We start from the raw sequence: 13,481 nt of genomic DNA, 5'->3' as shown, positions 1-13,481 counted from the left end.
ACCTTACAGTTAAATTGACTTTTTGGTATATAGTTCTGTAAATTGTAACCACTACCACCATCAAGATCCAGAACGGTTCCAACACCTCAAAAACCTCCCTCAGGACATTCCTTTTTAGCCACACCCTCTCCCTACCTCAACTCCTGGCAACCACAGACATGTCCTTCATCACTAGTTTTACCTTTCCCAGAATGTCATACAATGGAATTAGACAGAATATAATCTTCTAAGACTGGCTTCTTTCACTCAGCATAATGCTGTATGTTATTAATAGTTCCTTCCTTGCTATAAAGTATTCCATTATATGTATGTATCACCGTTTATCCATTCAAACTCACGTGGGTTGTTTCCAGCTTTTGGCAATTATAAATGGAGCTGTATAAACATTCATTTTGTGTGAACATATGTTCTTGCTTCTCTAAGAGTGAGACTGCTTGGCCCTCTGGTAAGTTGATGTTAAGTTTATAAGAAATGGCCGAACTGTTTTCCAGAGTAGCTGTACCACTCTGCATTGCCATTAGCAACGTATGAGAGCTCCAATTGCTCTGCATCCTCTCTGGCGCTTGATACTGTCAGTGTAATAGATGTGTAGTAGTGTCTCATCATGGTCTCAATTTGCATATCCCTAATGGCTAATGGGGCTGAGTGTCATTTCATGTGCTATTTGCTATCTGTTTATCTTCTTTGGTGAATTGTCTAAGTCTTTTTACCCATTTTTAATTAGGCTATTTATTTTCTCATTGCTAAGTTTTGAGAGTTCCTTATATTACACATGCTAGACAAAAGTCCTTTGTCAGATATGTGATTTGTAAACTTGTTCTCCCAGTCTGTAGCTTACCTTCCCATTTCTTACATCTCTTTCATAGAACAAAAATTTTTAATTTTGATGAAGTATAATGTATCAGTTTTTTTCTTTTATGGATCATGCTTCAGGTGTCACCTCTAAGAACTGTCTTGGGACTACAACTCCTCTGTTCAGAGAGGAAGTCCTCCTGCCTCAGAGTTTCAGTGCCTGTGCTGCCAGGAGTCCACTTTCCTGCTCCTTGAACCTGAACTAGAGGGCTTCTCCAGAAGTGCTCTCTCTCTGCAGGGATGCTCACTTCCAGGGTTCAAGTCCAGGGAGAGGGCGGTGGAAGAGAGGAGGGGACCCAGATGGGAAAAAGGTAAATTAGTTCCTGGTTCAGTGGTTTTCTGAATTCTGGTTTTTTCCCCCACCCTACCTGCTAAAATTTTCTTTTGGGAATCCTTAAATAGCTTTCTATCTAGTGCATTCAGTGGGACAGACAGGGTGGAGTGTGCTTTACTCCATCTTACCCAGAGCTAGAACCACAAATGCTTATTTGAATACATAAGTTCCGATTTATCTGGTAACACACACACACACTCACACACACTCACACAGCTAAATAATAAACATATAGGTAGTTAGATTAAAACATAAATAAGAACGTTACTTTTCACCATATCACAGTAACTATAATTACATCTAACTGGAAGAAGACAAGGGGTCAAGGAAAGAGCTGAATATACTATACTCAGAATTTCTCCAGCGTCAATAAACAGCAGATGTAGCTAAAATTGACAGAGAAATCAGTCTGCTTTTCACATAAAACTTAGACTTTTTAAATTATAAAATTTTAAAACTTTCAGTTTAAAACACCAGCAATACCAAAGTGAATAAAGAGTTGATAATCTGGACACTTTCCCTTCCAATCTTGTACCAACAGAGATACTATTATTAACAGTTTGGTGTATCCTTCCTCACTATGTGTATATACTTTAACATATATAACATTACACAGGATACATAGGTTTTTATCATTTTCTTCTTATATTTAACAAAATTTATCCCCAAACATGGGATCCAGTTATATAATTATTCATCAACTTGCCTGTCTCACCTAACAATATATCATGTACAGCGCTGCAGGTCAGTAACAAGTAATAGTTGAATACTATTCCACTGTATAGACCTAGCATAATTTATTCAACCATTTCCCTATTGTTAGACATGCAGGTTGATTTCAGCATTCACTCTCTAAACAACCCTATAATTAACATCCTGTACATTCTATAACACTGATTCCCCAACACAGGACTGCTGGGTCAAAAAATATGTGTATTTTAAACATAAACAGATACTGACCTTCCCTAATTCACACTCCCAACAGGCAACTATGTAAGTGTTCTTTTTCCCTACAAACCTCCTAACTGAATATTATCAATCTTTTTACAATCTTGCCAATCTGATGGCTAAAAAAACGGCATCTTGTTTTGCATTTGCATGCCCCTAGTTGCTAATGAATCTGAGTTCGATTGTTTGTTCTTTATTGGCTCTCATACTTTCTCTTTTGTGGGTTGCCTTTTCATAGTCTACTGTTTTTCTAGTGGATTGTATATCAGTTTCCATTTATATATTAGGAAGATCAAGACTTTGTTTATATACAGACTTTTCATCACAAATAAATGTCACATATTATACAGATACAAATTTATTGCTTCTCATTATGCCTTAAGGCATTAAGGACATCAGCTTCACTTTTCATGCAGAAAGTTGAGGTGGATTACACATTTCAATGTAAAGAGCATGTATTTATTCAGCAATTAATTACTGTGTATTTATGATGTGCAAAGCATTATGCTAGGAAAACAGAAGATGTGGGTACGTATCCTCCAGGAGTTTAAGTCTAATTGGGCAGCTAAGTCAGAGACAAAGAGCGTAAAGTGATAATGGAAGCAATATGTGATTAAATGGCAAAAATGGGTGACAAAGACGAGAGAACAAGAGGTACTTTCTGTTCACGTCATCATTTTTTGTCCAAATCCAGATCAGAGTAAAACCTAAAAATGATTATATAAACTCAAAGCCTGTTTTCAAAGTCAATGGTCTCCAAAGTGAGGCAAGTGCACTCAAGGCCAACCACTCAGTGACCCATTAGGTAACGGAAGAAAATGTTAAAGCTGTTATAATGACTTTTCCTTTTTAAAAAAAAAAAAAGAGGGGAACCCACAAAAATTTATACATTTGGCTTCTTTAAGATTTATGAATTCTGGGGGCTTCCCTGGTGGTGCAGTGGTTAAGAATCCGCCTGCCAACGCAGGGGATACCGGTTAGAGTCCTGCTCCAGGAAGATCCCACATGCCGTGGAGCAACTAAGCCCCTGCGCCACAACTACTGGGCCTGCACTCTAGAGCCCACGAGCCACAACTACTGAAGCCCACGTGCCACAACTACTGAAGCCCACGCGCCTAGAGCCCGAGCTCCACAACAACAGAAGCCACCGCAATGAGAAGCCCACGCACCGCAACAAAGAGTACCCCCTGCTCGCCACAACTAGAGAAAAGACCACGCAGCAACAAAGACCCAACACAGCCAAAAATAAATAAATTAAATAAATGAATTTATGTAAAAAAAAAGATTTATGAATTCTTAGCCCTCGCAGCCTCACTTAATCTGTATATCAAGTAGGTCACTCCTCATGGTCTGTTTACAAGGTAACTTGGGGACAGAGTAAAAGTCCACACCCAGAGGGGTTACAGTGGGACCTTCAACATTTTGCAGTATACATCAGGCTAAGTAATTTTCAAGGTATAGTATCTCATTTTAACTACTTACTAATTTTAAAGTTACCCCTCCCAAAATAAGCAAGTGGCTTAAACTGATTACTACCACCAAGAAGCCACGAACTGAAATAATAATGATAGTAAAAGTACAAGCAAACAAGAAAATGGCAGAGCTGACACTTCTCATAGCAGGTGCTCTTTACTGGCCACATAAAGTAGAAACAAAGACAATCTAAGCTGATGTAACAAAAAGCCAGCCTCCCTCCAAAAAAAATTACAAATTATCAAGAAGGCTGATTTGAAGCAGACTTACATTTACTATCTTTAATTCAAAACCTTACCATGAGTATATACTAAGCTATTCACTCATGAATACAATTTAGAAACACATTGTCAAATCCTACAATAACATGCCCCATGACAATATGAATTTAGAGACTGGCTCCTTTCCCCAGCCCCCAGGTACATCAAACAGAGGGGAGCTGAACTTTTTAAGTCCCAGCCAACCACATGACACGGAATCATCCCCATTAACACATAAGTTAGAGTGATCAATGGCCAACCATGGACAACAAACTGCAGTCAGTGGTACCTGGATGATTTGGACTGCACAGCTGGCGGCCTGAGCTCCCAGCCAGCTTGCAGTGCACGTGCCACTCATCATTCCCTTAATCTCACAACACATGACATTTTACAAAAATGAACATTTCAAATCCTACTTGTCACACTGCGGTTTTACTCTAGGGGTGCAAGCTCAACACTGCTTTACTGATAGGAGTGCATGACCAAAAAAGCTTAGCGGCCACAGCTCTAAGCTATGTCCTGTGCTCTAGGTATCACTCCCTCCCAGGATTCTGCCATAAGAGCTACAGGTGAGAAAGGAGATGACCTGCTTTGGGAGAGGTTACCTTCAGAGACAGTCGCATAAAAATGTTTAAGGAAAACAACCATACATTCCCATCACAAAGATTAAAGCAAAGTTTGTCATGATACTATATCCTTCTTAGAAATTACTCTCTGGTTATCAAGAAAATGTTTTTCTAAGTACTCTCTAGTTGTTTCATTTTACCATGGTGAAAGGTAAACTCCTTGAGAACAAGGCCCAAGTCTCAGATTTCAGGCGGCTGTATGATGGTGGCTAATCATCTACCCGATTTTTGGCTTCAGTTTCTACATTTGTAAAATGAAAGGAGCAGGTCAATATAGCTATACAGTTCTTTCCAAATCCATGTTGTATGGTTCTAAGAGGAGCTGTTACAGTAGTCATTATTGACATGTGTACTGGTAAAGGCATCACCGCATAAACAAACACCCTTTGTGGCAGTGGAAGCGTAACTGATGTATGGCTGCCTACAATGTTAAGGTAACAGAATAGACCAAGCAAATTCTTAAGACACCAGCAAACTCATAAGAGTTTTATTAGTGACTGCTTCACTAATAAAATACCACAGAAGTGATGCTCTGCCAGCTTGCAGGTTCAGGCCTCAGAAACTGGCAGCTTCCTCTTTCTGCCTCTTGAAATGCTCACTCTTGGAACCCAGCTACCATGCTGTCCAGAGGCCCAGGCCACATGTAGGTGTCCCTGCTCAAAGTCAGCATCAACCACCAGACATGTGAGTGAGGGAACCATCAGATGTTACCAGCCCCAGCTAGCAAGTCATCCCAGGTGACAAGTCTTTCCAGCAGAGGCTCCGGACATGGTGGAGCAGAAACAAACCATCCCTGCTTTGCCCTGGCCAAAGTCCTGACGCACAGTCCATGAGCATGACAATGGCTGGTTTACACCACTATGATTTGGGATGGTTACACAGCAATAGATGACTGGAACATACTTAAGATATAAGAGATATTTCTCACATGGAGATATCTTAAATCCAATTATATTTTCTAAATAGTAAATAAGTACTGTTAATTAATTTAAGAGAAAACCAAGATCTAGAAAACCATATTTAAACTCTGATGAGGGTCAAAATCCTGACAGATTATCAAATAAAACAAAGAGAGAAACAGAGATCTGACAGCCATTAAAATTTCTCATGGCATTAACAGAAGCATTCTGTATTAACAGAGCTAAGTATCCAAGCTCATTCACTGGACAATTATTTACAGAGTATGTTAATGGTATTGAAAGCCGAGAAGAAATATAAAGGAAGGAAGGAGGTTAAGGAATGTTGCTGGTAGTGGTGGTGATGGGGAAGGCCTACCACATTGAGGTGACGATTGTGTCAAGACCTTACAAAGGTGGGGGGGGTAAGCCATGTGGTTATATGAAGAAAGAGTTCTCCAGATAGAGCGAATACTAAGTGCAAAGGCCTTGGGGCCAGCATAGCTGTGGTTGATTGAGCAAGCAAGAAAGTAGTAAAAAATGAGGTCAGAGAGGAAAACTGGGGGCCAGACAGTTCTGGCAAAAACCTATCAGTTGGAATCAGGGGAACCAAATTCAACCAGAGCAGGAATGTTTTTATCTGTTTTGTTCACTGATTTATCTCCAGCACCTGTAACAGTGCTTAACACCTGGTAGAATGAATGAAGTCTTGGCTCTCTCAGCAGCTATTTGACTTTTAACAACTGACTCCAATTTTTTTTTTTTTTATGGCCACATCACACGGCTTGCAGGATCTTAGTTCCCCGACCAGGGATTGAACCTGGGCCACAGCAGTGAAAGCACTGAGTCCTAACCACTGGACCACCAGGGATCTCCATGACTCCAGTTTTTTGAACCTCAATTCTTATCTCTAAAACTGGAATAATAATCCCTCCCCACCTCACAGGGTCACAGTGAGGAATAACAATAAGGAAGTATTTTGCAAACTGTAGAGCATCTTATATAGGTAAAATCTATTGCTATTATTGAAAAAGTTAATACCAATAATTATTAACAACAACAATGATCTCTCTACCTTGGCCCATTTAATTTCAACCCCTGAATCATTCTCTCCCTCCATCTGGCAGGGAATTCGGGCAGGGCAATCTTCCCTGCAGAACAAGGTAATGAACTTTAAGCACTTGAAGGCTTTTGTAAATGAGTGGCAGTAATTAAGGTATGATCATTACTGCTACCAACGTTTCCCTGAAACTCTGAGGGGAAAAAAACAAACAACAAATGAGACATAGTTTCCATGTGAAGATTCTACACCCTTTTGTAATATATGGTCTGCTTGCAAACCTTTTTTATTCTATCAAAATGCAAGAACACCCGACAGCTTCCCCACCTGTCTTGTTCCTCACTTAAACCTACATCAGATTGCTGAAAGCAGGAAGGGAAAGGGGGAGTGTGAGGGAACACTCAATATGCGAAAGACTTTTTTTTAGAGGCCAACTAACCCAATCATCTCAAACTGCTTGAATCCCACTAGGGACAGAAAATCTTCTACCTAATTCACTCCAGCTGCTGGAGAGAGCTTCGGTTTTCTCATCTGTAAATGGGGATGATATCTCCTTCTTAAGGATGCTTCAATTCTGGAATTAAATAATGCATATAAAAGCACTTGGCATATGCTAAGAACTCACTAAACATTGGCTGAATCTGAATATTTTTCATGTATTCAACAAAAATTAAGTAAACAGCTATAATATGCCAGTCGGGACCATAAGCAAAAAGGACAAAAATCTAGTTTTCTTGGAGCTAACATATATCTCCTGTAACTTTCCCCACTGGCCCCTTCTGTTTTCTGAAACTACATCTGGCTTCTAGTACGACCTCCTCCACAGAACAGAGTCCTTTGGGATTTTGCAGATAGCTATCACGTACCTCCCTTTCCTGCCACCGCCCGCCCCCCCCCCCCCCCCGCCTTTCTCCAGCCTAAACAAACAGCCTCAAATCTTTCAAAGAGTAAGCAAGGATGTGGAAACGAGAGCTAAAACAGGGCTGGGAGGAGCGAAGGCGGGTTCCCAGACGCCCCGGCCGAAAAAGAAATGATTAGAACCTCATAGACTCCAGGCCAATGTCAAAACGGGCTGGTCCAACTCAGGTGTGTCACCTGACACCTCTCCCAGGAACGCCACCCTCCCCTCCCAGGGCCCGCATGGGTCCCTGCCGGGCACGGGGCGCCCCGGACCGCAGGTGGATGGAGGGCCGGTATGGCACTCATCCCTGTCCTTGCCTTTTCTTCCCGTTCGCCTCGGAGAGAATTCCCTGCATCATTCTCGGTGTTTCCAGGCTTCCTCCTCCCTGGACCCGGCCCCTCTGCCCCCGGAAGCCCCTCTGGGAGCTACCTAACACCCATGCCCTCCCTCTCTCCACAGCCGCGGCCGCCCTCCGAGCCCCCGGGACAGCCTGCGCCCAACCGCACTCACCTGCGAGCCCAGTCCCGGCCCCTCCATCTCCGCAGTGGCGGCGGCGACTCGGCAAAGCGGCGGCAGCTGCCCGCTGGCCAGCCTGTCTGGAGCCGCCTCCACTCTCACTTCCTGCTCGTGGCCCCGCCTCCACCGCGGCTGCCGCTCGAGCCCTGAGCCGTCAATCGGCATCGAGAGAGCCAATCCCTGCCTTCTCCTCGGCTGGGGGCGGGACTTTCGCGCCCCCAGAGAAGCTAGCTGCGAGTAGCCAGTCGGAGGCTCAGTCCCCGAGCCACCCGCGCCGGGCGGTAACAGTCGCTGGCCGAGACTGTGCACTGCTCGCCCAGGTAGGTGTCCACCGGTCCGCATGCTTCATCCTGCCCCTCGTACAGGTCCAGGATCGGGCTGTTATTCCAACATCAACCACCATCTACCGAGTGCACATCCGGACTTGGCTGCGTAATAGCTAGATGACCTTGTGAAAGTCTCTTACTTTACCTCCATTTTCCTCATCTGTGAAATGGAGAAAATAAGGGTACCTACTTCACAGAATTGTCAGAAGGATTAAATGAGAAAAAGCATGTAAAGCCCCTTAGCCAATGTTTGACGTAAGAAGGAATCAATAAATGTTAACTATTAAAACATTTGCCACTGTCTGTTCCTGTGATCTTGGGCAAGTCCCTTTCACCATCTGGGGTTCTGTTTCCTCACACAAAACAGAAAATATATGAGTTCCACCGCTCAGACTAGAGGAGTATTGGGCAAGAGCCCCCCATCTACACTCTCCACGCCGTTTTTTGGGCTGCCCTGAAAAAGGTGGCATCTAAGCTCTGTTCAGCTTGAAGGACAGCTATGAAGCTAGGAGAAAGCTTGGTTCCTGCCCTTGGGGAGTCCAGTGGGCCAATGGGGCTCTCCTACCTCAGCCCCCAGAAAATACTGGAGCCTTTTTCTAGCCCACCATTTAATACAGTCTTTGCAATTATTCCTTAATGTATCTGTTGCCAAAGCAAACCTTTGGAAGTTAAATTGGAAAAGAATTGAAAACATTATGACTCCCTTATTCTATTAAAATAGTTCTAAATCATAAAATAAATGTCTAGAAATTGAACAAAGTGCTTGTTTTTCCTATGATAAATACTTCAGTACAATATAATTGTAAATTTGTATTGTTATTGTTATAGTACCCCTGCCTATTGGGCACACCCAGCCCTGAGTTGCCCCAAAAGCCCTACACCTTCAAGGGTGGGACCTTATTGTATCCACCTGTGAACTTCCAGTGCCTGGCACAGCACTGGGACATAAAAAAAATGCTACAATTTTACTGAGTGGATGCACAGATGGATAGGTGTGTCATCAACTTCTATGATGGAAGGAAGGACAAACTGAGTGACAAATAGAAGTGCAAGCAACTTCCCTCAAGAGCCAGTAGAGCAAGCAATGAATTTGGACAGACAGGATGAGACATTGGGCAAGGCTTCACAGAGGAGAACCTTTAGGTATGGTCATTTTGCTTAGCTAACAAGAGCTCTGTTTATTGATCACTTACTACATATAGGCACCTGTGACAATGTTTTTGAATATATTATGTCTAATCCGTGAGATGGGTGTCATTTTCCCCATCTCCCAGAAGGAAAAACTGTGGTTCAGATGGATTTCATAAACCCCAAGTCACTCAGCTGGTAAGTGGTTGAGAAAGGATTCAAACCCAGGCCTCTTACTGCAAAGTGCTTTGGCTGAAGTGGTTTGGTTGTTTCACTTTTAAGGACTGAATTAGAAGACGTTTTTGCTGGGGCTTCCCTGGTGGTGCAGTGGCTGAGAGTCCGCCTGCCGATGTAGGGGACGCGGGTTCATGCCCCGGTCTGGGAGGATCCCACATGCCACGGAGCGGCTGGGCCCGTGAGCCATGGCCACCGAGCCTGCGCATCCGGAGCCTGTGCTCCCCAACGGGAGAGGCCACAACAGTGAGAGGCCCGCGTACTGCAAAAAAAAAAAAAAAAGAAGATGTTTTTGCTGGAGGGAGGCTTGAAATCTGCTATTTCAATGTTTCCTCACTGATGTCCTAACATATAAGAAGATTCTGGAACAAATAAATCCTAATGCTCTCCTCTTTAGCAAGGCTCCTGCTTCCCTCTGCTTGTTTGTTTTATGCTTCCAGTGAGCCACTTCAGATTGGGATGAGTATGTCCATAATTTATGGCTATAGGAAAGCAAACCCAGTGAGGCCTCAAAGTGCCATCATTACCTCTCATCTTTGAAAATGCCTCTGGCTTGGCATGTAGACATAACACTGGAGAACAGCCAGATGGGTGAGGGCACGTTCCTGGAGCAGACTGCCTGGGCCTGAATCCCAGTACAAGCACTGAGTTGTCATATGCTCTTGGGCAAGTTGCTCAACCTCTTTGTGTTTCAGTTTCCTCATCTGTAAAAATGGGAAAATAGGGACCTCCGTGGTAGCACAGTGGTTAAAGAACCCTCCTGCCAATGCAGGGGACAGGGGTTCGATCCCTGCTCTGGGCAGATCCCACATGCCGTGGAGCAACTAAGGCCGTGCGCCACAACTACTGAGCCTGCGCTCTAGGGTCCGCGAGCCACCACTACTGAGCTCACGTGCCACAACTACTGAAGCCCGTGCTCCTAGAGCCTGTGCTCCACAGCAAGAGAAACCACCACAGTGAGAAGCCCATGCACCGAAACGAAGAGTAGCCCCTGCTCGCCGCAACTAGAGAAAGCCTGCACGCAGCAACGAAGACCCAACGCAGCCAAAAATAAATAATTTTTTTTTTAAATGGGACAATAAATAATGCTTACTTAACAGGGCTGTTGGGAGAACTAAATGAGCTATTGTGTGTAAAGTACTGAGAAGCGTGTGTGATACATGATAGGCAGTATACGTGCGTTAGCTGTTATCATCATCGTCATCCTCCTCATCAGCAGTGGGTGTTGGAGAGAGTACCAAATGGACCATCTGGATGGTGTCATGTAAAGGGCTTAGGAGAGAGATTCAGCAGACCTGGCTTCTAGACCAAACTTTACTGTGTGTATTAGTTGGCTTAGGGTTGCCATAACAAAATACCACAGGCTGGCTGGCTTAAACAACAGAAATTTATTTTCTCACAATTCTAAAGGCCAGCGTCCAAGATCAAGGTGTCAGCAGGGTTGTTTCTTCTAATGCCTCTCTCCTTGGCTTGCAGACGGCCGTCTTCTCCCTGTGTCTTCACATCATCTTCCCTCTGTGCATGTTATCTGTGACCTAATCTCCTCTTCTTATAACGACACTAGTCATGTGGATTAGGGCCCCAAAATCACCTCATTTTAACTTTCTTCTTTAAAGACCCTACTTCCAAATTCAGTCACGTTCTGAGGTATTAGGTGTTAAGATTTCAATATATGAATTGGGGGTGAAGGGGCAAAATTCGGCCCTTAACACTGTGTGACCCTGGGCAAATCCCTTTCCCCCTCTGTGACAGTTTCCTCATTTGTAAAATGGGCCTGAGAGCAGCAGTGGGAACACTAACCCTAACCTTGATGGTCCCTCTCAGTTTTGATCATGTGATGTCCCCAGCTGAGACTAATCTCTACCTCTCCAATCCCCACAGCACATTTTCTTAATCTCTTTTAGATGGCACTATTTCCCTCATTCTGCAAGTATATATTGAGTTCCTACCACAGACCAAGCACCATTCAGCACTGGGGATTCAATATGGAACAAGACAAAAACCCTATCCCCTGGCTTCCTGCGGCTTCCTGTCTAGCAGCAAGAGACAGACTTTAATCAAACAGGCTCACCAGGGCTTCCCTGGTGGCGCAGTGGTTGAGAGTCCGCCTGCTGATGCAGGGCACACGGGTTCGTGCCCTGGTCCGGGAAGATCCCACATGCCACAGAGCGGCTGGGCCCGTGAGCCATGGCCACTGAGCCTGCGCGTCCGGAGCCTGTGCTCTGCAACGGGAGAGGCCACAACAGTGAGAGGCCCGCGTACCGCAAAAAAAACAAAACAGGCTCACAAACACTGACCTCTTAGAGTCAGCCTTGCAGTTCTTGGTAGATCCTCTTTCCTCTACTTGGCCATGGGCTTCTGGTGCGCATCCATCTTTACGTCCCTCACCCTGCTTTGCACAAGGTCTGGCACGTGGTAAAGCCTAAAAAAAGAAATGCTGTCCAAACAAACAAACCAGTGAATGAATACAGCTCAAGTGATGGTTTACAAAAGGAAATCAAAGGCGGTTCGACTCCATAAATCACTCTAAGAAGTGCTGACTGCACAATGCTTAACGATTCTTAGCTTTGAAAACAATTTCTACATTAAGGTTTGCTAATCCTCACTGTCACACTATGGGCAGCAACTGACTTCAATCTGACTCAACTTTTGATTCTGGCCTCATTTCTTCCATGGCCCTGGAAAGGACAGGGGCAATTTTTTTGAAACGGGGGCTCATTGTAATCACTTCAATGTTGGCGCTAAAGTGACCCTTTGGAATGTCGACAACAACAACAACAAAACAACCAGAAAAGCCCACACATTTGTTAGCATAGAGATTCCCACAGATACCAGTTAGGAAACCCCAATGCTCTCTGGTACCAAACCAGCAGGGCTGGGGTGGGGATGAGTGCTTGCTAGGAACATTTCAGGCAACAAATGTTTATTGAGCTCCTAATGTGTGCCAGACACAGGCTAAAACATACGAGTACAGTGGTGAACAGTACAGTCTCGGCTCTTCTGGAGTTCAAGTTTTTTGGAGAGGGCAAATACTGATAGAGATAAAGAAATAAATTTTTTTTTTTTTTTTTTGCGGTACGCGGGCCTCTCACTGTTGTGGCCTCTCCCGTTGCAGAGCACCATCTCCGGAGGCGCAGGCTCAGTGGCCATGGCTCACGGGCCTAGCCACTCCGTGGCATGTGGGATCTTCCCGGACCGGGGCACGAACCCGTGTTCCCTGCATCGGCAGGCAGACTCTCAACCACTGCACCACCAGGGAAGCCCCAATAAATAGATTTTTTTGAAAAGAAGAAGTAACAATGATAAGTTCTAACAAGGAAAACTGCCAAGGATATAACCCAGGGACCCGCTTTAGCCTGGGAGGATAGGGTAGGGTAGAGGTTCCTTTTCATAATTCATAAAACTAGCTCAAAAGGACTTTTCCAACTTCCTCTATTTATAAATGGGGAACATGGGGCTCAGGGAGGGAAGTGACTTGTCCAAGATCACTCTGCAAGTTAGTGATGAAAGTAGGATTAGGGCAACTCTCCTGACCCGCTCATGGCTATCTCACCAGCCCTCAAGCAGCCTCAGCTTTCTAAATACAACCAATCTCACAGATTTTCAGGGCTGTGGGTTGAGGGACAGGGCAGGGATTGCTTAGAAGTCTTGCTCAGTCTCTTGTCTTCTATCTATGAAAATGCTTCACAGTTAAAAAGTGAAAGTGACTCTCGCTTCATTTTATATACCCATCATCAAGATCTGGTGATGAGATACTCTGAGAACCTCAGTTAATACGGTCTGGGTTAGGAGGATATGGTGGACATCTTATATTTTACTTGCCAGATTAACTGGATTCATATGGGGGTGTGTGTATGTCTGTGTGTGTGAGAGAGAGAGAGGAAGAGAAAGAAGGTGAAGCAGGAAGTATTTTTTGCTGTTTGCTAT

The 13,481-nt window shown here is 44.2% G+C and overlaps 1 protein-coding gene, 1 long non-coding RNA gene and 1 other non-coding gene across 3 annotated transcripts in view; all 3 read right to left on the bottom strand.

Moving 5' to 3' along the window:
* The window catches only part of ZDHHC13 (zDHHC palmitoyltransferase 13), a 48,364-nt gene extending 40,377 nt beyond the window's left edge, over positions 1–7,987 (bottom strand). The window contains exon 1 of the mRNA XM_019948132.3: positions 7,861–7,987. Coding sequence (XP_019803691.2) covers positions 7,861–7,887 — 27 coding nt within the window. The 5' untranslated portion in view covers positions 7,888–7,987. The remainder of the gene's footprint in view (positions 1–7,860) is intronic.
* Positions 6,189–6,260, bottom strand: TRNAE-UUC (transfer RNA glutamic acid (anticodon UUC)). The gene has a single exon. It is a non-coding gene; the product is annotated as a tRNA-Glu (tRNA).
* A 1,121-nt stretch (positions 7,988–9,108) lies between the features above and the next one.
* The window catches only part of LOC109552250 (uncharacterized), a 43,070-nt gene continuing 38,697 nt past the window's right edge, over positions 9,109–13,481 (bottom strand). The window contains exon 3 of the long non-coding RNA XR_002179053.3: positions 9,109–11,991. This is a non-coding gene — a long non-coding RNA (uncharacterized lncRNA). The remainder of the gene's footprint in view (positions 11,992–13,481) is intronic.

Source organism: Tursiops truncatus, chromosome 8, assembly GCF_011762595.2.
Source record: "Tursiops truncatus isolate mTurTru1 chromosome 8, mTurTru1.mat.Y, whole genome shotgun sequence".
Taxonomy (NCBI): Eukaryota; Metazoa; Chordata; class Mammalia; order Artiodactyla; family Delphinidae; genus Tursiops; species Tursiops truncatus.
Note: the sequence above shows the minus strand (reverse complement) of the source record. Positions and strands in the feature narration are given on the sequence as shown.